General features: G+C 41.0%; 2 protein-coding genes across 2 annotated transcripts in view; one reads left to right on the top strand and one right to left on the bottom strand.

The window, feature by feature from the left end:
• Positions 1-49: 49 nt before the first annotated feature.
• On the top strand, positions 50-4,771 carry JKAMP (JNK1/MAPK8 associated membrane protein). Its single transcript, XM_075712653.1, has 7 exons — positions 50-82; positions 281-372; positions 1,106-1,260; positions 2,288-2,494; positions 2,928-3,109; positions 3,811-3,887; positions 4,203-4,771. Exons 1-7 carry the CDS (start codon positions 70-72, stop codon positions 4,419-4,421), a joined length of 945 nt encoding a protein of 314 aa, XP_075568768.1. The 5' UTR covers positions 50-69; the 3' UTR covers positions 4,422-4,771.
• A 2,018-nt stretch (positions 4,772-6,789) lies between these two features.
• The window catches only part of CCDC175 (coiled-coil domain containing 175), a 32,108-nt gene continuing 14,182 nt past the window's right edge, over positions 6,790-24,715 (bottom strand). Inside the window, exons 7-20 of the mRNA XM_075713063.1 lie at positions 24,452-24,477; positions 23,830-23,911; positions 22,430-22,566; positions 19,811-19,882; positions 17,675-17,810; positions 17,057-17,188; positions 13,148-13,184; positions 12,151-12,230; positions 10,624-10,776; positions 9,328-9,430; positions 9,166-9,245; positions 8,505-8,667; positions 7,783-7,912; positions 6,790-6,913 (exon numbers count right to left, since the gene is read on the bottom strand). Coding sequence (XP_075569178.1) covers positions 6,790-6,913; positions 7,783-7,912; positions 8,505-8,667; positions 9,166-9,245; positions 9,328-9,430; positions 10,624-10,776; positions 12,151-12,230; positions 13,148-13,184; positions 17,057-17,188; positions 17,675-17,810; positions 19,811-19,882; positions 22,430-22,566; positions 23,830-23,911; positions 24,452-24,477 — 1,455 coding nt within the window. The remainder of the gene's footprint in view (positions 6,914-7,782; positions 7,913-8,504; positions 8,668-9,165; positions 9,246-9,327; positions 9,431-10,623; positions 10,777-12,150; positions 12,231-13,147; positions 13,185-17,056; positions 17,189-17,674; positions 17,811-19,810; positions 19,883-22,429; positions 22,567-23,829; positions 23,912-24,451; positions 24,478-24,715) is intronic.

Raw genomic sequence — 24,715 nt, forward strand, 5'->3', positions numbered from 1 at the left:
TCGGAAGCGGAAGTGACGCGTACGGAAGTAGCTGGGCGGAGCCGGAGGGGCTGTTGCTGGGTTACCGGGATGTTCCACTCCGGTAGGATGCGATGGGGCGGGCCGGGCGGGGGGCACCGGGCCCGGCCGTAGCGGGCTGGGAGTGGGAGTGGGGGTTGTCAGCAGCTGGAGCGGGCCGGGGGTGGCGCTCGGTGCCTCTCGGCCGCGGGGGAGCCGCGGTGCGAGGCCGGGCGAGGCGGACCGGAGCGCGGCGGTAACGCGGGCTGCGCTCTCCCTGCAGCTGTGGACATCCAGCCCGCCTGCCTCGGGCTGTACTGCGGCAGGACCGTCCTGTCGGTCAACGGCTCCGTGGAGACCTACGGGGACTGCGGGGTAAGTGGGGCGCGGGCGAGGCGAGGCCTGGGGAGGGGGGGATGGCCCCGCTCCCTCCCGGGCTGGGCCCGACGTTGGCGACGCGGGCCGGGCCGGGCCGGGCCGCTCCGGAGGCTGATGCGGATCCCGCTGTAAGCGGCACCGCAGCCCAGCCGTGAGGTGCCTTGGGGAGCCCGTGGAGGCGAGGGCTGCGAAGGGCAGGCAGAGCTGCCTTACCGAAGGCAGGAGCTGCTCAACAACATGTTCCCCGAAGGAGGTGCTGAAGGCTCGGTGCTAAACCGGAGCCGAACGGAGGGGCTGCAAAAGCTGGAACAGAACGGGATGGTATGGAGAGCTGCGCTGAAATCACTCTGCCCACTGATTTTATTGGAGTGCTAAGGGAGAGCAAGATCCAGGGAGGGTGGAATGAATGGGGAGCAAGAAACTGTGGGGCAGTGGTTGTGAGCAGCCTGGCGAGTGAGCATAGCGGTGAAAAGGAGGTGGAGTGACAGTGGGAGAGGAAAAGGGAGTCTCGGATGAAGCCTTTTAAATGTGCTTTGCCTTTATTTATATTAAGAAATAAGGGCCAGAGAGAGCAAGGCCAGTCTAAGCTGAGAAATCGCTGAGGTTAATGTTCCATCTCTTTAAAAATCTGATTAGTGTCTTTTCCTAGTACTACTTCAGGGTGTTTTTCCAGAAATTATTTGTTATTGGTACTCAGATGCTTTGTAAATACAGTCTCTGCTTTTTGTAGGTATGCCCTAGAGGTCAAAGAACCGATGACAACAAAATCTGCCGAGAATGTATAGGATCTCCGGACCGCTATGACTGGCTGTACCTTGGCTTCATGGCCATGCTTCCCCTGGTTTTACACTGGTTCTTTATTGAATGGTATTCAGGAAAAAAGAGGTTTGTAAACCCCTCCTTTTAAAAAGTTATTTAAAAATGGAAATCTCATATCCATGAGTGATCAATCTGAGATGCTGAATTGACCTGTCCAGCAGTTCATGCTGTTGGTTGAGCTGATGCAGTAGCACATACGCTTTGGGCAGCTGGAGGGGGATTTTGTTTACAAATACAAAAGTCCTGCAGGTCCTTCTCACCAGTCACTGCCCTCAGGACATGGATTGTATCTCTTTAATGTGGTGGTGCCCAGTCCATCTGGCAATTTGGGCTGGATTGGGTTTCCCACTAGCGGGCAGGAGCAGCGCGCTGTCATCCCCTCTCTCCTGGGCCAGACCTACCCGATCAGCGGTGCTGCACACATGCAACAACAGAATGGGTTTGAGTTCTCTCTTTAGGAATACGTATGCTGGGTTTTGGTCCTGATAGCATAGCTGATGTAACCTTTATGTCAGCATGGTGCATCAAGGATTCTGTAAAACAGGGGTTTAAAATCACCACTGCATGTGGCCATTAGGTGCTAGACTGGAACTTTTAAGAGGTAATGGCTCTGGAGGGTGCCAAACACTGAAAACATAGGGGACTGAGAGCGATTCATATATGACTATATACCATCTTTAACAAGGACTTGCAGCTTTGAAAATTTTGCTTATATCATATTTAACAATGTTATCCCTTCTGAGACGTGTGGTGTCTTATCCTTGCTGCTGCTTTCTTTGAAACTGCAACAGCGTGCACGTTGCTGTCCCTCACCTGACAGGTTGCTTATGCTACAGCAAGCTTTCATTTAAGAAGCTGGAATGTTGTTCAATCACATTTTACACACCAAATCATCTGAGATTGTAAATGAGTTTTCACATTTGGCTTCAAATACTTAACTTTTTATTTGATCAGAGTTATCCTATCCTTGGTCACAGTGAATATTAACTCTGTAGAAGGTTCTCTACTGCATCAGCCTCCACTTCTCAGTCGGCATTGAGATTTCCTTTAGCATTAGCAAAACAGTAGTAAATCGCTCTTTCTCCTTCCATAGTTCCAGCGCATTGTTGCAGCATGTCACTGCCTTGTTCGAGTGCAGCATTGCAGCAATTGTTACGCTGCTTGTCAGCGACCCTGTCGGCTTTCTGCATATCCGTTCCTGCAAGGTGAAGAAGCTTTCGGACTGGTACACCATGCTTTACAATCCAAGTCCCGACTACGTCACCACAGTGCACTGCACTCACGAAGCAGTCTATCCCCTGTGAGTCTAAAGGCTTTTGTACTCCTGTCTGTCCCTTCCATTTATACAAGAGTGTTTCTGTCTGTGCCTCTTCTCAAAGCTGCAAAAAGTGTTCAGATATAACTCAGACCATTGAGTGTTAATCCCTGAAGTCTTTTCATGCATTGAGCTGTTTTATGTGTGAAACACTTAGCCACACCCAGTGACTTTATGAGTTACCAAAGAAGGTAGCATAGGCTGTTTAGTCATGAAGCATAATACTTCATTTTTGTTCCCCTTTGCTGCATCTTGACCATTTTCCCCTAGGAAAAGTGAGCCCATAGTTCTGTGTTGACATCCTTTGATTGTAAATTCTTTAGACTTGACTGACTCTAACCCCAAATTCCCTTGTTCTGAGTTGAATCTGCAGAAGAACTGCACGTTTTAAGGAATTTCTCTTTCCTTTTTTTCTCAGGTACACCATTGTGTTTATATATTACGCCTTCTGTCTTGTGTTAATGATGCTACTTCGGCCTCTTCTGGTTAAGAAAATTGCCTGTGGTTTAGGAAAGTCTGATCGATTTAAAAGCATTTATGCAGCACTGTACTTCTTCCCTATCCTCACCGTGCTTCAGGCTGTTGGAGGAGGCCTGCTCTGTGAGTTCTCTCCTAACAGCACTAATAAACATACCTACAAGCGCATACCAACAGATGACTTACGGGAGGGAGGGGACGTGATGCTCTTTTTGCTTTGAGAATAAGGACATTGTTTAAGGTTATTGTGAGGAGTCCTACCTGAAAAGGTTGCTCATTAGTAGCCCTGTCCTAACCAGGCTCCTGTCCAGCACTGCTTTGCCTCTGCCGGTCCTGCTAGAGAATGTCCTTGTCCCAAAAAAGGGATAGAGGGGGTATGAGAGGAAATTCCCCGTTCTGCTAAAGCAGAGTTTGTCCGATTTCAGAGATGGATTGAAGTATAAGTTTGGGGAAATTGGCTGGTTTTTGTTTAGCTTCCAGCATACTTGTCATGTGAAGGGGACAGGCGCCACAAAATCCTCACTTGGCGTACTTTTCTCATTATCTGCCTTTTTCAATTAGTGATTTAAGTGTACAGTAACTCCACCTAGAAATACTTGCATCGATTGCATTTGACAAAAGTTAAATTTGAAAACCTAAGGCGTAAGTGTTGAGTAGTTGTGCTTGGCTGACCCTTACTGCTGTGTGTGTTAGATGTGATGGTAAGAGGTGGGTTATAGTAGCTTAGTTTACTTCACACCCATGGTCATAAGTGGAAAAACTGTCTCTGCTGAAATGTATATAACATTCTTTTTCCTGCTAATGTGTTCAATGTTTGCCTTTAGATTATGCCTTCCCTTACATCATACTGGTGTTGTCTTTGGTTACACTGGCTGTGTACATGTCTGCTTCTGAAGTGGAGGTAGGTGAACATGTTTCCTATGTTAAAACTCGTAACATAAAGTACTTGAATGAGCAGAGACCACTTTGTCTCTTGCCTTTTCTTGGCAGTGTATTCTGCATTTAAGCTTCTTCCTTTATGACTCCTCCTCTTAGCTGGAGGAAGCTCCTGCAAGACTTCCCTCTCATGGTGCACTGAGAAACTGTGTTGCATCCTGGCAGGGCTCGAACCCAGGAGGCTTCATACAGTCTCTGTGCACAACCTATAACATCTCTTAAATGTCAGGTACTAGGTAACAGGCTGCATGCTAACAGGATACTGTGTTTGTTTTGCAAGTCTTTCAAGGATCTTCTTGTCAGGAAGAAAAGGCTTGTTGTCCTCTTCAGCCACTGGTTACTTCATGCCTATGGAATTATCTCCATTTCCAAACTGGATAAGCTGGAGCAGGACCTCCCGTTGCTTGCCTTGGTACCTGCGCCTGCCCTCTTCTACTTACTGACAGCAAAGTACACTGAGCCATCACGCATACTCTCAGAAGGTGGAAATGGACATTGAAAGGAGCCTGTGCCAACAACGCTGTCCTCGTGATCTGAACTAAGCAATTTTAGTGCTTGTTACGCTTGGAAACTTCTGTTTTAAAAGAAGTTATTTATGTACAAGCCTTCTCGGTGAAGCACCTCTGAGTGAGACTGTAATAAAAAGCTGCACTTTGTATTCTTCCTAAGTATCTGGTATAGATGGAAGGGAATGTCTTTGTATCTGTTTATCACTGTGAATCTGTACAAAAAGCTTGTGATGCATTCTAGTACAGTAGGTTTTTTGTATGTGTTTATTTCTTAATACAATATTTTAGGTGGTGTTTGAATAAAACAGTAGAGCCTGGTTTTCAGTAGACTTTCAATAAAACAAACAGAGCTTGAATATCCTGTAGAGCTTGGTTTTGTCATCACATACTCTAGCTTCTATCCCCCACCAGTGGAAACAGACTTTCATCTTCATTCCATCAAAAAAAAAATATGTTGGGCATCTGTTGATTTAGCAGCAGTTTAGAATTTACTTGTGGAGAATTGCAGGATTTGGCTGTGGTATTTTAATAGCACTCAATGATCAGTGATTAACAAAGTGATTACACAAAATCAATCAAAACAGGGACTTAGTTACAGATTCGAAGATGGCAAGGTTCACTCTGTTACTACATGGAAGTGCATAAAGGAAAATTAAATTACAATGAGTTGTAATGATTCACAGAGAGATTGCATATACAAGGGATAAGGAGGACCCTCCCATTGAGTCACGAGGTTCAGAATAGACCCCCTTGCTTTCTAAACTTCTCAGAGAGGAGTCTAGGTGGGGCTAGGTCCAATCTTAGTCTCAGACTTAGTCAACTGTTTATGTGAATAAGGATAATGCAGCAGTATAAGACTCACTTTGTAATTAAATCATACATGTACAGACTACTTAATCTGATTCACACATGCATACACACAGACATGAATACATACATATATGAAAAGGTATACCTGTTAAAAATTCCCCTTGAGTTCAGTGAAACATTCACATCTAATGTCTTGGCATTTGTCAACAGGCAAGGGTTGAGCCCAGGCTCCACTGTCAGTCTTTGGTGATGGAACTCCGATTTTAGCAAACTTTAAGAGTTTGCTAGCTCTGAGAGGCGTCCCGCTCAGAGGGAGATGCTGGTGCCAGGAGAGCTCAAAGGGCGTCACTTAGGACTGCTGTTTTATAGGATTGTGAGATGATTGGCTTTAGTCAGTAAATTTCCATCTGAGCCACAATCCGGGTTGGTAATTACTGGAATTCCAGTAGCCATGACACTGCTCTGGTTCAAGGCTGTCAGGGGTAACTGTTCTCTCTGCCCAAGTCAACCATGTAGGAGTTTCTGGTACAATTAAGGGGCACCTAGCTGACCAACTCGCTACACAAGGCTGTGGTCTAGCAGGAACTCCTGAGGTCATACAGCAGTTGAAGAGAGAAAAGGAGCCGGGGGGGGGGGACGACACTGGAAGGGTAAAAGTGAGAACACTCATGGGTTGAGATAAAGACAGTTTAATAGGTAAAGCAAAAGCCACGCACGCAAGCAAAGAAAAACAAGGAACTCATTCCCTACTTCCCATGGGCAGGCAGGTGTTCAGCCATCTCCAGGAAAGCAGGGCTCCAGCATGCGTAATGGTGACTTGGGAAGACAAACGCCATCACTCTGAACGTCTCTCCCCTTCCTTCTTCTTCCCCCAGCCCTAAGTGCTGCGCATGACGCCATACGGTGTGGGACACCCCTTGGGTCGGGGGGGGGGGGGTCAGCTGTCCCAGATGGGTCCCCTCCCAGCTTCTTGTGCTTCTTGTGTAGAGCAGAAAAGGCTTTTACCCTGTCTAAGCACTGCTCAGCAGTGACTAAAACATCCCTGTGTTATCAACGCTTTTTTTTAGCACAAATTCAAAACGTAGTCTCATGCTAGCTCCTGTGAAGAAAATGAACTCTACCCCAGCCAAAACCAGCACAACTCATCAAAAATCTTTGTGTGAAAACCATGATAAGAATTACTAAAACCTCTGAGGCTGTTTGGAAGTGAGGTTTTTGGCCACTGACAGACTCTAGTCCTCTCTCTGTATTGTACAGGAAGATACCCAAAGTGGCATCCTGTATATTAGTGACCAGTAACTTCGTGCCATAAAGAGTCTAGAAGAAGATGCAGAGCAGTGCTGAAGGTCTAAACACAGAGGGAAGAGTAATAGGTCAATCTTCTCAAATTAAACTAAACTCTTCTTACTGTACGGATCCTTGGCTGTAGCAGTGCAAACAACAGTGCCTATTTCTGTAAGTGTGACAGTAATGCCTTTTTTATTCTATTGCCTATCAGCACTGCTGAGGCCGGGGCCTGCCAGCAGCTCAGGGGCTCTGAGGGGCATCTCAGCCAGGCCGCCTCGAGATGTCGCTCTCCTCTTTCTCCACAGGAGGTTTGATTTCATTACGTCTGATACGCCTTTCCTGATAGCTTTTTTCTGTGAACTGCCACTTGACAGGTTCACTGGTTCTAAAAAAAGCGTGCAAACAAACTAGGTCTTGCATGTAGAAGTAAGGTTTTATTTAGGGATTAAGGAAGTAATTGATCTCCTTAAGGAAATCAAATAAATTCTGTCTGTACTGCTACATAGAAAATATAATTTGCAGACACATGAATTTAGAGGACAGTTCCAAAAGTACGGTTTTAAACCTCATGTGTTAAAATAGCACTGTGCAAGAAAAGCCATTAGCAAAGGTGAAGTACTGAGGACTGTACACTTTCATGTGCATTTACGTGTATGGACTATCTGTATTGGGTTTAAACATTGGGCTACATCTTGTTTTTGAAAAGAAAAGTAACAACAACTCCCAGGTAACATTAGCTGTAGTAAAGAGTACATCTTTTGATAGGTCTAGAGAATCGTGTTAATTTTAAAGGCTGCAGAATGAGGGACTTTGTTCCAAGCAGAGCTTACAGGAAGGCAGTGCACCCCATGGACCATGCGTGGCAAAACAACACACTGACCTTCCTGCTGGGGTCTGGTGCTTTAGCCTTCAGCAAAACCTGGAATGTAAAATACAAATTAATAAACTCTTTTTATCACCTTCTCTCACTAGCATAACAAAAATGTCATGGCAGCCAAAGTGTTAGGTACACGCAGATAAATTAATACATGCAGTTTTGGATGAGTAAGCAATGTTTTTGTGCAGGCTCCCTGTGAAGAAACCTGCCCTGCACAATTGACACAGAAAATAATGCTGGCGCTGGCCTTCAGATGAAGCAGGATTCTCTTCCGCTGTATGTTCACCATCCTTCCCCTCTCTGCCTGACTTCCTCCCAGGGACATTCCCTTCCTCTAAAAATTCATCATTCCTCCCCCTGGTTTCCTGTCACATTACCCAGGCCCAATGATTTCAAAGCAGCCTGTATGCCGTAGCCTTTCAGCTTTAATACATATAAAAACCACATTCTGTAACAAGACAATGGTCACACAGTGACCAAACCTGTGGCTCATTACAAATGAGACCTCTGTGAACCAACAAGTAAAGCAGATTTATAGGTTTGAGCTAAAAGGAGGCCTTGAAGCAAGTGCTTTGTATGCACCTAGGGCCCCTGCATAATATCACCCCTCCACAAGACAAGAGTATAGAATATTGTTCATTTAAATGGAAACAGCAGTACAAATTGCCCACATGTAAAATTCTAGAGAACATAAACATTAATTAACCATATAGCCCTACAGTGATAACCATGCAACCACAAGCTGTGGGAGTTGGGGGTCTGTTAGTTTTATTTATCCTTTGTGGAAAAGTAAACATGTAGTTCTGGAAAGATCAGTGATGCTCAGACTATTTTACAGCCGCCTCACTGTTATTATCACAAGCCTTTAGAAAGTGGAAATTAAAGATAAAAATATCCAGGATGTGTTATAAAGCATGCCTAGTTCTTCTAATAAATTTACTGCTAGGTCTCAATCTGCAGGAAAGTGATCAGATAGAACATGGCTGTACCATTTGGTTTTTTATCACAAACTGCTAAGAATTAACATATTCTGGGATTTTTTTTTTTTTAAAAAAAGAAGAAAAAAAGGGTTGAAAAGAAAAAGTTTAGTGTATCTTACGGTGATCATCCATTCTAGATTTTTTGTCAAACAGAGAAGTCAGTCCTTCCAGCTTATTTTGTAGTCTGCTATTAATATCACCGATCTTTTCCTCTCGTCGTTGAATTTTTGCTCTTAGAGCTGTCACCGCGTTCAGTATTTCCTGCTCATTCTCCAGAAATTCCTGTAATGACACAGAGTTAAGAAACTTGTTTCATTTATCTTATTTTCCCATAGCTTGAGACCTGTAGCTCTGCTGAAAGTTTTCATTAACTATCCAATCCTTGCATAAAAAAAGCAAAGTTTGCCTTTCTAACAGAATAACTGGTGAAAAACTTTCTTACGTGATAGTTTGGTTTAATTGCTGTTCAAAATGAAGGTTATCCCCAACTGGAAAAGTATTACAAGGCTGAAGAGCTGGATGTAGAACAGCAACAATGTTATTAGGTACAGGGAGACTGCACAGGTTTAAGGATTGAATGCAAGACAAGCAGAAGGAACAATACTGGGAAAAGTTTTTATAGCCAGGACTTTTATACAATGCTGGAAAACATAGGTTTAATACGTCGCCCCTGCTTGACTTCAAAAATCATAGTGCTTTATTTGCAATATGAATTTTTTTTTTTACATGATAACTGAAATATATTTATGCAAAACAGTATGATAGAAAATTGAAATTCACCTTTTGAATAAAGCTCTCCTCTGACCATCCCTTCAGAACAAGATCTACAACAGAGTCAACAGTTAAAATGTGGTAGATTGCTGTGCCAAAAAAAGACATAAAGACCAAAAGATATTTTTTAAAAAATGACACTTTTTTGTTCCGAGATCATTAACTTGTTACCATGAAGCACTGCTAGGTCATTCAGGATTTTGACTGTTGCTGACTTGTGGTTTTCTGCTTCAGAATCCATTGCAAAAATATCTTCTTTTATCTGTGCATTGCACTGTGAAAAAAAAATAATTTCAACAGAATACTTGCCACAGTTTTATAAATAATTTCCAAATGGTTTCACTGTTTCTAGAGAGATCAGGAAGAATAAGCTGAGTTTTAGCTTATGGAAATAGAAAGGTTAATGTATTCCTCTGGACACGCTTTCTTTCAACAACAGCACCCATTTCATCTTGTTGAACAAATTTTAACAGTTGCCAAAATCAACACAAGCCAGCTATGTCTATGCTACCAAATAAAATGAAGATGCTGAGAACAGCTGGAGCAGCACAGTTCATGCACAAACAGGGAAACTCTTCTTCACTCGCTTCACCAAAATAGGATGGACTCATTCACGTTGGATAAGCTCTACCAGCACCCAGCTTGTACTGTCCCAGGTTTGTCTGAAATGTGTTAGGTGGCCCAGGTCAGGCACAATAAACAGCATTCCCTGGTGCAATAGAGGCATCAGAAAAAACAGAGTTTCTCAGCTTCTGTTAATGAACTGAACATAAGGAAAGGGGTGTCTGTAGTGCAACAAAGCATTTTCTTCCTGAGGGAAGCCTTTTTTTCCATAAGGATATAATCAGATAGAGCTGCAGAGGAGCTGGTACCTAGCATCTGCAGTGCTAGCATGCACAGATTCAGGCAGCTGCCCTTGCAGCAGTAGAGCTCTGCACTTGCAGGCAGCAAACAGTGCACAGGGTTCAGATCAGCTCAGAAATGTAGTCCACAGGGCTGCACAAATGTGGGTTCAGGTCCGGATGGCAACCTGGTAACAGCTGGCAATAAGACCACTTTTACTTCATGTGTTTTACGGGGAAGGAGGTTCTACTACTCTGATAGCCTAGAGCCTGAAACATATACAGAATATTTTCAAAAGCATATATTCCAAATTGCACAGGCCTATTCTATGTCTCACGTGCATCTCAGCCCCCTTCATGTGGCAGGAAGGCCTCTTCCTACAGTCCCTGACTGAATGCAGCAGATATACGATATTGATTACGCCTCAGGGAGACACCTTGCCCTTGGATATTCCTCTTTGTTTCCTTCCAAATTAAACACAGTCCCATGCATTCACTTAAAAGGCCAGGTTTGCCCTGTGCTGTTTATGTTTCATCATCTTCCATGGCTAGTTCTCTGTGAAATGAAAAATGAACAGAGAACTTCACACTGAGAAGGAACACTGTCAAGCTTCAATATACTCACTAATTTGAATCTGCAGTTCTCGATGTTCACAATGTCAAGTTTCCTGTTGATCTCATAGATGTCTCGTTCTAGCAGCTTCATACTCTCTGTATGATTTTTCAGCTGGTCAACTGCAGCATCACGCTTGATCCGCAATTTGTTCCTCAGCTCCAGCTGTTAATAATAAACTCTTCACTGCTGACTGATCTTTATATAGGATTTTTGTAATTAAATAAAGTGAAAAAATCTTTTGTTATGTGGCAGTTTTAATTTTAAAATTTCAAAGTACCATCCGAGACAGGTATCTATTCCCTCTTACCAACAAGGAGGAAGAGATACAGAGTGGGGAAGCGATTGCTTATGGTCCACAAGAAAGGAACCAGCTCTGACATGAAGTGACCTTCCTGCTGCAGGGTCACCCAATGACAGGAGCATCGCTTTTCTGTCACTGGAGGCTCAGGTGTACACAACTGTTTTGTTGTGCTATTCCTATTCTAATGTGGTTGGAGAAACAGGTCTCCCTTTTCTGAACAGAGACAATTTCTGTGTTGATGTGGCTTCTGTGGAGCTCGTCAGAGAGCTTTGCCCTTACCAGGCCACTGGGGCATGAATCCTGCAACCTGACCAGCCTCATAAGAGCCCTTTATGTAGTTTATTGAGCTTGTCTTATTATGCTTCTCAGTAACTAAAGACACTTTAATTCTTCCTATTAACAGCAGAAGGTGTGACTGTGTTCCTCTTCCACCTAAGAGTTTTGTTCTGGCAGAAAAACAGAAAGCAAAAGCAATCTGATTGTTTGCCTGGGATGTACAGCCCAGCTGAAGCAAGCTCTAGCCAGGTTGCCTGATGCCCAGCAGCCCTAAGCAAATGGTCCCAGTACATACTGGGACTGGTTGTGTATGCACCATAGAAATGGCCAGTGCGGGCACAGCAGGTCTGACATGCACTGTGGCTACCGCACTCAGGCTCATCAGCTGTAGCAGGTCTGAGGGCGGCTGTCAGGCAGAGTCACTGTGAGAGCTCTGCAGGGACACTCTGGCTGGGAGCAGTAGATGTCCCATGCCCCGGACATTTTAAGCCACTGCAACTACCCCCATAGCTATACAAGTTTCTCTCTCCTCACACCAGTGCTGATTGAATGCCTGAAGTCAGAAACAAGAAATACAGGTAAAGAGGCAAGGGCACAGGAAAAATTTTCAAGTATGAGTTACTGAAGTGGCAGAAATTCCTGCCCTAGCAGTAGCAAGCATCTGAGTAGAAGCAGCTTCACAAATGCCCTTAGTTCACCAGCTTCTTTTTGACTTGCTCATGTGCCTAAGGAATGCAAAATCAAGCACAAGGGCAGCTTGCTATAAATGCTGGGTTACAAGCTGAATTGAGGTCTGAGGGATACCCCAGATGGGAGCACAGCAACGGAGAGGAAAGTATGTGCCCAGCCCCAGCCTGTCTCCCCCAGTCCCAGTCTCCATGGATGGTCTTTACTGGGAGGAAATAAAGCTGGTGGTGGAAACTTTGCAGAAGTAGTACAGCTAAGTTTTAAGTTACTACCGTGTCCTCCTTGAGCTTCCCAGTAGTTTTGACTGACTGCTGAATGGCTCTTTTGACTCGTACCTCTTCATCTTTCTTCTCTACAAAGCAGAGAAAGGGTTTTTAGACAGTGTAATGACTGAATATTACAGTTAAGCTGTTATAAATAAAACTAGGTTCTAGCAGCAAGTGACTTGTTTAACTGGTCTGGCATTTTTTTTTTTTTTAATTCTTTATATTTGTGTTATGGCCGTGTCTATAAATTCCAGTTGTTGCAAAGAGCTCAATTTATATGTGTTTCATAGTTCACCTGAGCCACAAGCAGACAAAGGGCTATCACACACCATTTTTGGAAACAGCAAGAGAAAGACCCACTATGTAGAGGAGCTACTTAATACTTACTTAAAAATGATTTCCTCAGTTCTTCGTATCTTGTATACTTCTCTTCTGTCTCTTTCTGGGTTTCTTCCAAGGTTAGCCTGCTTATGTTTAATTCTTGTTCTTTTTTAAGTAGATTTGCAGTTGCAGTTTTGATGTCATTCTTTAATGAAACTAAATATTAATCAATAATCTATGGAAACAGCATTTAATGCATTAATAATTCAACATATCCAGAGGGAAAAAAAAAAACCCAGAAAAAAGAATACTGGAAGTGATCCCAAGAGGCCATCTTAGTCCATCTCTCTGCTCTACAGCAGAATCAATTAGACCTAAGTACCCATGACAGATGTTTGATTTGTCCTTAAAAACTCTAGTGGTAGAGATACCATGTCTCAGACAACTGATTCCAGGGTTTTATTATTCGTGCTGTCAGTGCTTTCTTAGGGCCTAACCTGTTCTTAAGTTAAATCTATTCTGTTCCCTGTTATTTGTCTCAACAAGTGGACAAGGAGAAAAGCTTATCATCTTGCTATGAATTTTTATTTATTTGGTAGTTACTACCATGTCTTCTCTTAGATTTACCTATTTTAAGAGGAAAAACTGCACATTTCTTCAACCTTTTTTTGATCATCTTTACCAAACTCCTCTTGGATCTCAAAAGGATCTACATCCTCCTTTAAGTGAGGTGATCAATACCAGACACTGTACTCCAGCTGTGTCCTACCACAACCAGCTAGAGTAGAGAACATACATCATAAGCCTTGCCAGGCTATCTGCCTTTTTATACAGGTTGGTTTGACAGTTGCCTTTTTCATTACTACAAATCTTTGTTGACTTGTGTTCAACTTTTCAGTTTTAGTTCTATTTATCACTGCCTAAATATCTTCCTCATGTTGTTTGTACAGACAACTGTTTCTACCTAAATGCAAAAATACAGACTTTTTTTTATTAGGACCTTGTTTACCCCAAATTACTTCTCCAACTTGCTAAAATAATTCTGAATTCTAGTTCTGCCCTGCAGAGGGTGCTCCCACTCCTATCGTGTTTGTCATCTGCAGATACAATAAGCATTCACTCTATCCTATCACCTGAATCATTAAGGAAAACAACAGATTAATTCCAGTGTGAGAGCAGACCTCCCACAAACTAACAGGGACCATTATTCTATTTTGTCAGAAAAGCATGGGTAACTAGTATCTAGGATGATTTTTCCAACTGTTTTTGTACCTGGGATTCTTCAGCCTGGAAAAGAGACAACTGAAGGGACATACAATAAAGGTGTGTAAGAATCACACACCTTTGCTGGAGAAGATGAGAAGACAACAGTTATTCACTGTTTCTCGTAACACAAGAACTGCAAGATGCCAATAAACTTTTGAGACAGCAGGTTTAAAACAAAAGGAAATTCTTGTCCTTATTAAATAAATTATATGTTAGAGGTTGTTATGGAGGATAAATGTGTATGTGAGCTAAAAGAATCAATCAGTGATAGGAGAATATTGCACTGAAGATCCAGCATAGCATAAAATTCCATCAAAAGCTATTAAATGCAGATACCATCTCCATCCAAAGAATTTCCTGACACTTCATTTGTCACAGAGATTATACAGAAGAAGGGTCATTCTATATTTGACTGTTCTTACATTACTTCTCCAAGCAGGACTATTGATCACTGCAGAAGACACACCAACATTGTGTCTTACCCAATATGGCTATTTTGGGAACTGAAGTTGATTTGAGCTTCACTCACCTATTCTTGATGTGCACTTAAATATAATCATTAATAGCTCTGAAATGGCTTCAGCCACTTATCTACCTGAAGGTGAATTTCATTAGACTCAGATGATCTGAAGGCATCTGAGCTCTCTAGGTATGCTTGCTAATGGGTTCCTTCCCTATCTTTGCCTGAGATGTTACTTTTCTGATGCTGGCATTACTATATTGGGCGTTTGATTCTGCTAACCCATCACTGAAGCAAAACAAACATGTCTAACCACAAAATGGAGTGCTTTCACGTTATTCCACATGTCCTTTCCTATCAGCATGTCATTCTGTGGCTTGACCTGTCTCATGCCCAGCCATAAGCATGTTTTTTCAATTATACTAATATTTGTTTAATACAAATGTAACTACAGTGCTCCTGGATCTGAGCTGCACCTTCCCCTGTAACAGGGCTTACCAGACTGGGAATCTTTGTACTCTGCTACATCAACATGGGGAAGAAGAATTGTTAGCTCTTAAAGACTAAACAGATCATCACCGAAATACCATTACAAATATGTACATTTTAATCTTTCTGTCCCATTCCTTAGCTTTAAAAAAATCTGATCATTGGTTTTAAAGCAAAAAAAAAAGGTCTAATTCAATGTATGTGCATCTCCCAGCATAATGGAATCTCATCTTGGTTAGGGCCAAAGAAACATAAGTCACGAGTTAAATGCCTTTTCAGTGGAAAAATACAACTCTTCTCTTTCACGGCAATAGGTAGAAACACAGAAAGGGAGAACAGAAACAACCTATACAGACTGGGAGACTTGAAGAACAATATTAAGAGAGAGACAAGATGACACCCAGGAAATAAAGCCATACAAAGAAATGAAACTGGGACCAGGATGTGCAGTAACACCAGGACTCTGAACTTGGTTCTTTACAGGACATTAACATCAAATACTGCACTACATGTTTTTGTTCCTTCTGAGATTCTGAAGTTAGGTAAGTCATATCTACTCCTATGATCAAAGACTGGAAATATCAGAAAACCTCAAAGTATAGATGTTTGGATATGCTCATGAGCTGGTTTTTTTGTTTTTGTTTTGTTTTTTTTTTTAAGGACTGTAGCAGAAGGATGGGTAAAAAGAATGAAAAAAAAAAAAAAAGGAAAATATGGAGGAGAACAGACAAAATGGCTCCCTTGTCAGACACAGGCATGTGAAGAAGGCAGAGCAAGAAAGGTGATCTGAGTCTCATTTCTATGGACTACTTTGACACCGTGCAGCACCATGATGCTCCAGACACAGCCGAATGAACCTGATCTGACATGACTCTTACAAAGGAATTTATTTGTCTTACACAGACCATCTCTATGAGACAGCATTCAGACAGAATCATTTTGCAGATGAAAATAGTGGAAAGCAAGTGCAAGAAAAATCTGAAAGCTCCAAAAGAAAAAGGGGGAAGAAAAAAAAGTAACTTCAATTGTTTCATCAAAATGGTAGGAAACGAAGCAAAGCAGTGAAACAGTTAAAAAAGGAGAAAATGTTGGAGTGTGTCACTGAATGAAAATAAACAGCTACAATTACTTTTTCAGCCTGGGTCTGTCCAGGCCACAGAGAAAAGGGCAACCCTCTGGTAACAATTTCATCAACACTGTATTAGATGAGAAAAAGACTCTTTTAGAATGGATCATATTAAAGAAAAGACAGAGAGAGAGTCAAGGTATATTTAGCATCTCTTTTGTATATTCTTCATAGCTCAACTGCCAGAAAGAGCATGAGAATGAATTCAGCACAATTGTTTATTTAGCAGTGACAGTCTCAGCCCTGATTTTTAGGGAAACTCAAGCAATTACATGACCATAACTGTCTTGTGTGATACAGGAACATAACCTTTCCACTAGCAAAATGTGAAAGATCCTCAAGGCCTTCTGTAAATCTACCTTTCTAAGGTTAGACATAAAAAGAGGATATTTCCTACACTCCTGGCATCTGATTTATCCTATCTCAAATCAGACTACTGACCAAAAGTCAGACAGTTTCCCTGGGGATAGAGCATATACTATATACCAAAGATTGGAGAAGTGCTTGAAATCTTTGAAAGTTCTGCATAGCTCATATTCAGCATCTCAGTGCCCTACTTTCTTTGGGAAAGAAAGTTCATCAGTGTTTTAAAGAACAGGATTTTAAAGAACAGGATTTTAAAGAACTAAGTAGCCTTGGGTTATGTCTTGCACACCATCAGTCATTCCAACAGATTTACAATAACAATAATTCAGAGGAGAATTTGACTAGTGTCTAAAATCAAGCTGCCGTATTTCCATGAACGTTGGCCTGTTTACCCAAAAATGGTGAAATAAATTCTACATTAACAGGTTACACATTGGGAGGACCACTACAAAGCTAAACTAGACTCATCTAGTTTAGACCAGACTGAACCTGGTCCTGCACATATTTTTATTTTAAAAAGGGAGGCATCCCTTCTGAGAAACACCTTCACTGCATTCTTTTGACATAGATGCCCATATGTACATGAATAATATATGTACATATACATATATGGTTGTGTACCGAATCCAGTGTCTCAATCTGAGGGTCTTAGGTGCTTTTGACCATAAAAAAAAAAAAAAACAAACAAAAAAAAACCAAAAAAAACCCCCAAACCAAAAAACACCAACCTGAAAAATAAAGAATTTTCTTGAAACAATTACTGACAGATGGGTCACATCTGAGCATAGCTCCAGTGCACATGGCTGCAATGAGGCACAACAAACGCTACCAATTTATCCATCAGAAATATTCCCAAGGTTAATAAAAAGAACAATAAAACTTACCTCCAGACATTTTATTTTGTTAGTCAAATCCTCATTATAATTCCTGTAATCATTTTCCCTCTTACTTGCTTCTTCACTCAGGGCTTTGACTTGGTTTTCAGACTGAAAAATCTCTTTCTGAAGGTCTTCAATCTCATAATGGAAAGCAAAATGAAGGTCAGTGATTTCTGAAATACATAGTGTCTACTTGGACCACTCAGAAATAAGCAATTAGAGCAAAATGAGAGCAATCTGCATTTAAAACACAACACTGCTAAGATAAATAATTGCTTTAAAATTGTTATTAATAGGAGTTAAGGTCAGATCACCAAATCACAGAATGGTTGAGGTTGGAAGGTACCTCTGGAGGTCATCTTGTCCAACCCCCTGCTCAAGCAGGGCCACTTAGAGCAAGTTGCCCAGGGCCATGTCCAAATGGCTTTTGAATATCTCCAAGAATGGAGATATTTAGAACTTCAGATGCTGAAGCTCTTTAGACCTGATATCGTGTTTAATAGCTTACAAAGAATTGGCCCTTGGACGTTACTTACTTAGGTATCAGTTTACTCTAATTATGTATGGCATGAACGTATCGTAACACTGGATGTAATGGGTTATAATACCTGCTGTTCAACATACCTCCAGAAGTAGTTCAGCATGCCTTTTTTTGCCAGCCTCTATTCTTTCATTAACTTTTCTGTTTATATTCTCCTCCTCTGAGAAAAAGAGTTTTCTCTGCTTTGCTAAGTACAGTAGCTTCCACTGAAGCATTACTCTAGTGACAGACACATACGCAGAAATAAATTGAAATTGGGAGAAAAACAGAAGGGAGGCAACATTATCAGAGGCATTGCAAGCCTAATTAAAGTGATTGGAAGACTCAAACGTATATCCTGTAACATCAGGACTACAATCAAATTCAGACAGAAGCCTGGGATCCTGACAAAATCTAGGAGAGATGCATGAAAATACATAAAAAACCTTTTAAAGTGCCTCTCTATACTGAATCTAAAGGAAGAATCTTAAGGTGACTAGTCTCACTTAAGTGCCTCTGTTATATGTGCCTAAAATTAGTTAGTATATGTCTGGACCAAATAATCTGGTTAATTTAGCTTAGCAAATTGAAGGTTAGAAGGGACAAGAGTTCATGTTCATAAAACCCTAGGATTTGTAAACTACAAAAAGGGTAAAAGACAACACTGATACAAAACCAAAAAGGCACTAACTGTCTATGTGAAAATGCAGACTAGAAGTCAGAAAAAACTGTTCTTAGTCATCAAAAGAAGATTTTAGAATGACATCTTAATGAGAGTAAGGGGGGGAAGCAACAATGGATTTTTGACGTGAGCAAGATTTTTTTTTAAAGACAAAATTATGATGTAATATTCAGGGGAGAACCAGACTGGACTAGATGGCCAAGAAATCTCCAGATCTCTTTGCACCTTACATGGCAGAATAATCAAATGAGAAGTCAGAGCTGCAGAGCTAGTCTGAAGTAGCTGAGCAGACAATGGGTTTATTTTGGAGAGTATCCTATCAACTGTGGGGGGCTAAACACTTTCCTGATCCACTTTTTTTCTTGCCAATAATAAAGAGGAGGTAAAAAATCCCATCAAGGATCTCACATACAAGGAGGCATTCATGGAAGGAAAAAAAACCCAGACCAAAACCTATCAAGTACATAGGTCTTAATGCTCTGACAAGAAGGTATCTCCATGTTGTTGTGGAATGATAACACCTTAAGAACCAGACACACAAAACTGAGTTTAGACAAACAGAATAAACAGACCCCCAAGGGCTTTGGTTAAAATCTGGCAGTTGCTGAGAAACTCAAAACTAGCAGGAAAGCTTTATAACACTCTCACTTTAACTCCAGTTACAATCGTTCACTTAGATTTATCCAACTCAGGGCTTTTTCTATAGGTACTTCACACCACTGTGGGTAGACATGTGTGTGTATATGAAGAGTGATGCAAACTACTTCATGGCAGATGTTCTGAGTATAGATAAAATAACCCTTAGTCCTTTTGTGACTTTTGTGTAACACGTTCTTTACAATTCTCTCTAAAATTTTCCTAAGAAGACAGATTCAGTAGAAGACACTGCTTAACTAATGAAAAATACATAAGTCCAAGGAAGAAAGATGAAATGCCTGAATATGCAAGGGCATCTCATTCTTCCTGACTCTGTCAAAGGATTTATCTATATGACAGCTGGAACCCCAGATCCCACCATTCTGAGGACCTGATTTTGAAAGGTGCTTAGCATACAAAGCTCCCATACTTCCTAGCTGGAGCTGTGGGTGCTTGATACTACAGGGAACTGAGACATTTTTTTCTCATTGAATTCAATAGCAAAGCTTTCATTGACCTTAAAGGTGCAAGATCAGCTACCAATGAACATTAAATGAAATTAACTGAAATGAATAAATAAAAAAAAATAACCAGTTTTACTATTTACATACATGTCCATATCCTGGGAAAATCCCAAATAACTTATAAATTAAAGTAGAACATCTAGTGTCATAATGATTAAAAGCCACTTACGTGGTAAGTTCAGTGGCTCTCACCACTCGGCAGTATAGCAATAATATTCAAATGAAACCATGGATGCACTTGAGGAGATGCCCTTTTATTTGCCATTATATCACTGAATATTTACATAGTAAGGCTTTGGTTTTATATCTCTGATATAATAGCAGCAACAAGATGCAGTAATTCATTAATTTGCTGCTTTGTTTTAAAGATACAAGGCACACTTTCTAGTTTACCCTACCTAGTCTTAATTTCTGTCTTCAAATCTTGCTTTAGAGATGCCAGCTCTTCTGCATAGCTCTCCTTCATATTTCTGCAGGGGGAGGAAAGATAAATTTTCAGAAATAATGCTGAAGATTTGAAGAGTGCTTACTCTATGCCAAAATTCTAGTACAGTTTTTCAAAATTTCCTTCCCACCAACTAACATGCTAAGCACTTACACTAGTTGGAGAGACACAATATGGTACCTGTGGGTCACATCTCAAAAACCTACACATATTATAGTGTTCAACCATAGCTGTGTGTTAACACATTGTTGTTTCTCAGGTTGGAAACATCAATTTAAAATTAAGAGGCTCTTGTTAGGAACCAAGGCAAATCCAGGGGTGCTTTTTCAAGCCAGAAACAATAACCAAATGCAAAACACAAGAACAGATGTTTCAGAAATGAACAATTACTCTAATGTATTAGTAGCAAGTACTATGAAAGAGTATTTTCAGAAGTAGAACTTCTGGCCAGATGGACAAGTCAATTTATTTGAATTTCCTAGTATGTATTTTCTAGTGTATCACATGCGGTAAATATTAAAATTATTGAACTTTGTAAATATTCAACACATGCTAGGAGAGTTCAATACAATGAAAAGGTTGGTAGTGTGACACCAGTGATTCTCACTCCTTCAAGACACAAAGGTGGTAGGAAGCACCCACTCCAAACTCCACAGCATTTACAAAGAGGTGGTATGGGGCTTTCTTACAAAGGTTTTATTATTCCAAATGCAAAGCTAAATGTATCAAGCCAGCATGGTAAGACACTTTAATAATAATGGAATGTGTACCAAATCATTCTTAGATACCCCTGAAAAATCATACTACTTCTATTCCACACTTCCCAAAACTATGTTCACTGTTGTCAAGTCAGTGGGTTTCCCAGTTCAGTGGGTTTAATCAACTGAAAATTGCCCTCTTTGAATGAAACCTGACAGACTTCATTTGAAATTGCTCATTAACAACAACAACAACAAAAAAAATAGTCAATTTCATAAGGTGAATGGTGAGATTCTGAATACATTGCATATTACTTTTAGAGAAAATAAAACTTAACAAGACATCTTCATTTTGATTTCCAGTTTGGTGGCCCTGTTAAAGTGACTGGGAGGTCTGTGTGTTGTAATCTGAAATTAAATTATTTTGGGTTTGATGTAGAGGGATGTTGTGAAGCCAGTGAAAATTCACAGAACAAGATCATTATATACAAACATAAAACAAAACCCTAGGAAAGTATGGGGAAAGAGACTGGGGAAAGGGGATTTTTCAAGCAGTTTTTCTAAGAAGTCAGAGCTGCAATGCATTTTGCATGGTTCCATGTAGTCTAATTTAAAAGTCTGAATTTAAGAGCTGATTGGCTCTGGGAAAAAGCCTTACAACCGTTTCCTTTACTATCATTAGTGTAGATATCCAATTAGCATCAACATACTATGCGATGATTATTTCACCTCACTGTCTTGTTAACTTAGTTTTATACTGTAGACTCCATTGCACTTCATTACAAGTTCTCCTCCCCTTTGGGAGTGCATGGCTACCTCCCTTTTAGCAGTGCGTGGCTAAGCCAAGGTCTTTTTTTTTGCATCACACATTTACATGGCAACAGTATCTCATTTGTTGGGAAAAATGCAGACACCAAAAGCTCTCTCTTTTGTCAGGATTACCCTTCTTACATGACAGAATCTGATTATTAGTGTACAATATAAGGCCTTGATCTCCTGATTCTCTAGCAAATAGGTGAACTAGGTCCAATGCAGGATATCTGGGGTCAGTAGACACATGCCTGCCCTCACCTATGGCAGCAAAAATGATAAATCTCTTCCACCAACTACAGGCTAACAGAGAGCTGCAGTGCTTTGGCCACATTCCTCCCAGCCACACCCCACTGCATAGGGCACAGGACATCTGTTCTGCTTACACTACACAAGCCGAAGATTTATTTTTCAGAGCATTTCTGTGTACAAGGCAAATCTGTGCTTACTTAGATTTATCTGAGTAAAAGCAGATTTTCTTAGATACCACCATAAATGGGTAGTGGCTTGGTCCAAGACCTGGTACCACAGTACAGAGTTCACAGTCACAGCTGTTTGTGAAGGTTTATGTTCTGCACTGCTTCAATATCCTTCGTTATTTGTATGTTCATTGCTTGGTGATAAGAAACTGCAGATTAAATTAGGGTAACTGGCAGCTAACCTCTTTGTTGTATGACGTTTCATACCAGTCTGCTAGTATAGTTTATAAACCCATTTAACTTTCCTATTGAATGTTGCATTTCAGAATCTCTTAAACCAGCTGAACTCCTGAGTAAATGGTATGGAGACCATTTACTATTGTCAATATTGAAAGATTACATACAGTAGTCTGTCTTCAAGCTTTTCAATTTCCTTCTCTATGTTTTTCTTTTCCGTCGTATGATTTGCCAGAAATACAAGCTTTTCATCCAATAAAACAGATAATTTCTGCAATCTACCAGAAGAAAAAAGAAACGTTAGATACTTTGTCAGAAACATGATCTCACTATGTAGCAAGAAAAGCCTTAGTCATAAAATCACAAACTTAAAAAATCTGTATTCAAAAGCTGACAGGTAAAACCTACTTTGCCACTATCTCATCCTTTTTTATAGCCCAGTATTGTTCTTCTTCCAGTACTTGTTCATACTTTTGGCGCACAGCTTTATTTTCTAATTTAAGTTTTTTATTCAGGCATTTAGCATTGCGTAGATCTTCCTTAGTCTAGAAATAAGGACCACAGATGATAGGTTAATATTTCTGTCTCTGTTTTACTTTATAATAACATTCTAAACTGCTATAGTGCCTTTCATCAATAAATCTTAGAGAACTTTACAATGAATCAAGATTCACAGCATTTATGTAATTAACACATATGGATATCACATCAGGATCATGGTTCTGGATCTTGATTTCTATGGCCTCATTCGGACCAACTACCCTGAAACAGCCTGCAAGCTGTGTGCTGCTCCCAGACACATAGTACCTTGCTCCAGCTGGAGACAGTGTCTTCCACTGTGTGGACTACAGTGATAAAGTGGGAATGGGGAGGGCTTGATGAGGAAGCAACACTGGGATGGTGGGCACCAAGTAGGAGTCATGGGTCCTGGCTGAAAGAGGCAAGGGTAGGGAAATGGAAGTGAAAAAGGAAATAGGAAGGTGATGATTGGGGTCCTGGCTTTTGATGGTAGGAATGCAGTATAAGAGCAGGTGGGGTGGCCATGGGATGGGGAGAATGTAGCTCCCACCTACTGCTGCCTAATGTCAGCGTGGCAGAGTTTTTAAATGGACCACCACCTTGTTTGATATGTACACCTCTGGAGGAGAGGTTATGAGCATAAGTAGGAAACCACCCCCTGATAGATGTGTGTAGTCTACAGGCAGTTGGCATTCCTTCACAGGTTCAGCAGATGAAGTGCCACTACTAGTTAGCTTTTCTCCACATGCAATAAAAGTTAGTAATAATGTAAAAAAGCATGGAGCAAGTCAGCAAGAATTACTATGAAAACTGCATACTCAGCTTCCCAGACCAGGAGCCCAACCTCTTGTTAACAAATCTCCCCACAATCCTCCCACATACATCCGTCTGCCCCATTTGCTTATTGCACATACACTCCCTCCCAAATCAACATCCTAATCTCGTAACCCTCTATTCCCTTGCATCCCAGCTCACAAGACCACACCCTCAAGCTCACCCCACCTTAAGTCTTTCAACACCAGCCCATGGTCTCAGTTCAAGAGCAGATCTTGCCCCTACCTCCAGCACTACCTCCAGAGCCCAAGTAGAGCAGAAGGCAGAGGCCTTATGTCCTGCAAACTTTGTGCCCCTTTTCACTGCTCACACTCATCAAGCACAGAGACAAAGGCAAATCAAAGCACCTAAAGCACCCCACATGTTACACTTTGTGCAGGCCTGTTCTCATTGAGTGTTTCAACAAGACAAGGCCTAGTAAAAACTCTGAGCCAGAATAAAAATACCTCTCTTACCTTTTCAAGTTCATTATCAAAATCCTCCTTTTCTTGGGCAATTTTTGATTGTAAAAGCAATAACTCAGAATCGAGCTGAATTCTATTAAACAAAGCCAATGTAGACATATTTAGGAGCATACTAACAAAAAAACTTTAAAACTATTAAAAATTATACATTCTTTTTCTCAGGCCCCTCATGTGAATGCAAGCTCTGTGAATGTCTGTATACATTGAAGCTCTATTCCATTCCAATATCCTTATTCATTACTTCCCTCTAATATATCTGATGAGAACAAAACCTGCAAAGAAGGTAAGGACATACAGAACTAGTAGGGTTTCTACTGCAAGATCTTAAAATACAAGCCAAGGAAGGCTTGTGGGGAGAGGCAGTATTTTCTACAGACAAACTGATAGAAATAGTACACAAGGAGAAAGCAGACAGGCTTTCAGGTAGATAAGTCCTACCAGCAACAGGTCTACAGGTTAAAATGTTAAAAATTGAGCACAGATTTATCCTTCTTGCTTCTGATGGACATTGTGTGTTTGTATGTTTTACAGGATATAGTCAGAACAAGGGATACTCCCTTCCTTTTCCTATCTTCTATACAAACCAGGAGTCATGCAAGAAGCATGAGCCTACCTAAAGAATTGTTTGAAGAAAGAAATCTGATACAGAGGAGGGGAGGATGTCAAAAAGAAAAAAGAGGAAGAGAAAGCCCCAGCATCCTAGTAGTTTCATAGCAAACAAATATAGAAACAGAAATCCATATTGACCAGGTTTTGAGAGCATGTGCCAAACATTGTGAAGGAAAAAATACATTAACCAGATCCTTTCTTTAACTCAACTGCCTAACTCATCTGTTACATCAAACAGTAGAACGACTTATGAAGGACAAGCACTCTA

The sequence above is a fragment of the Pelecanus crispus genome, chromosome 6 (genome assembly GCF_030463565.1).
Source record: "Pelecanus crispus isolate bPelCri1 chromosome 6, bPelCri1.pri, whole genome shotgun sequence".
NCBI classification, from domain to species: Eukaryota; Metazoa; Chordata; class Aves; order Pelecaniformes; family Pelecanidae; genus Pelecanus; species Pelecanus crispus.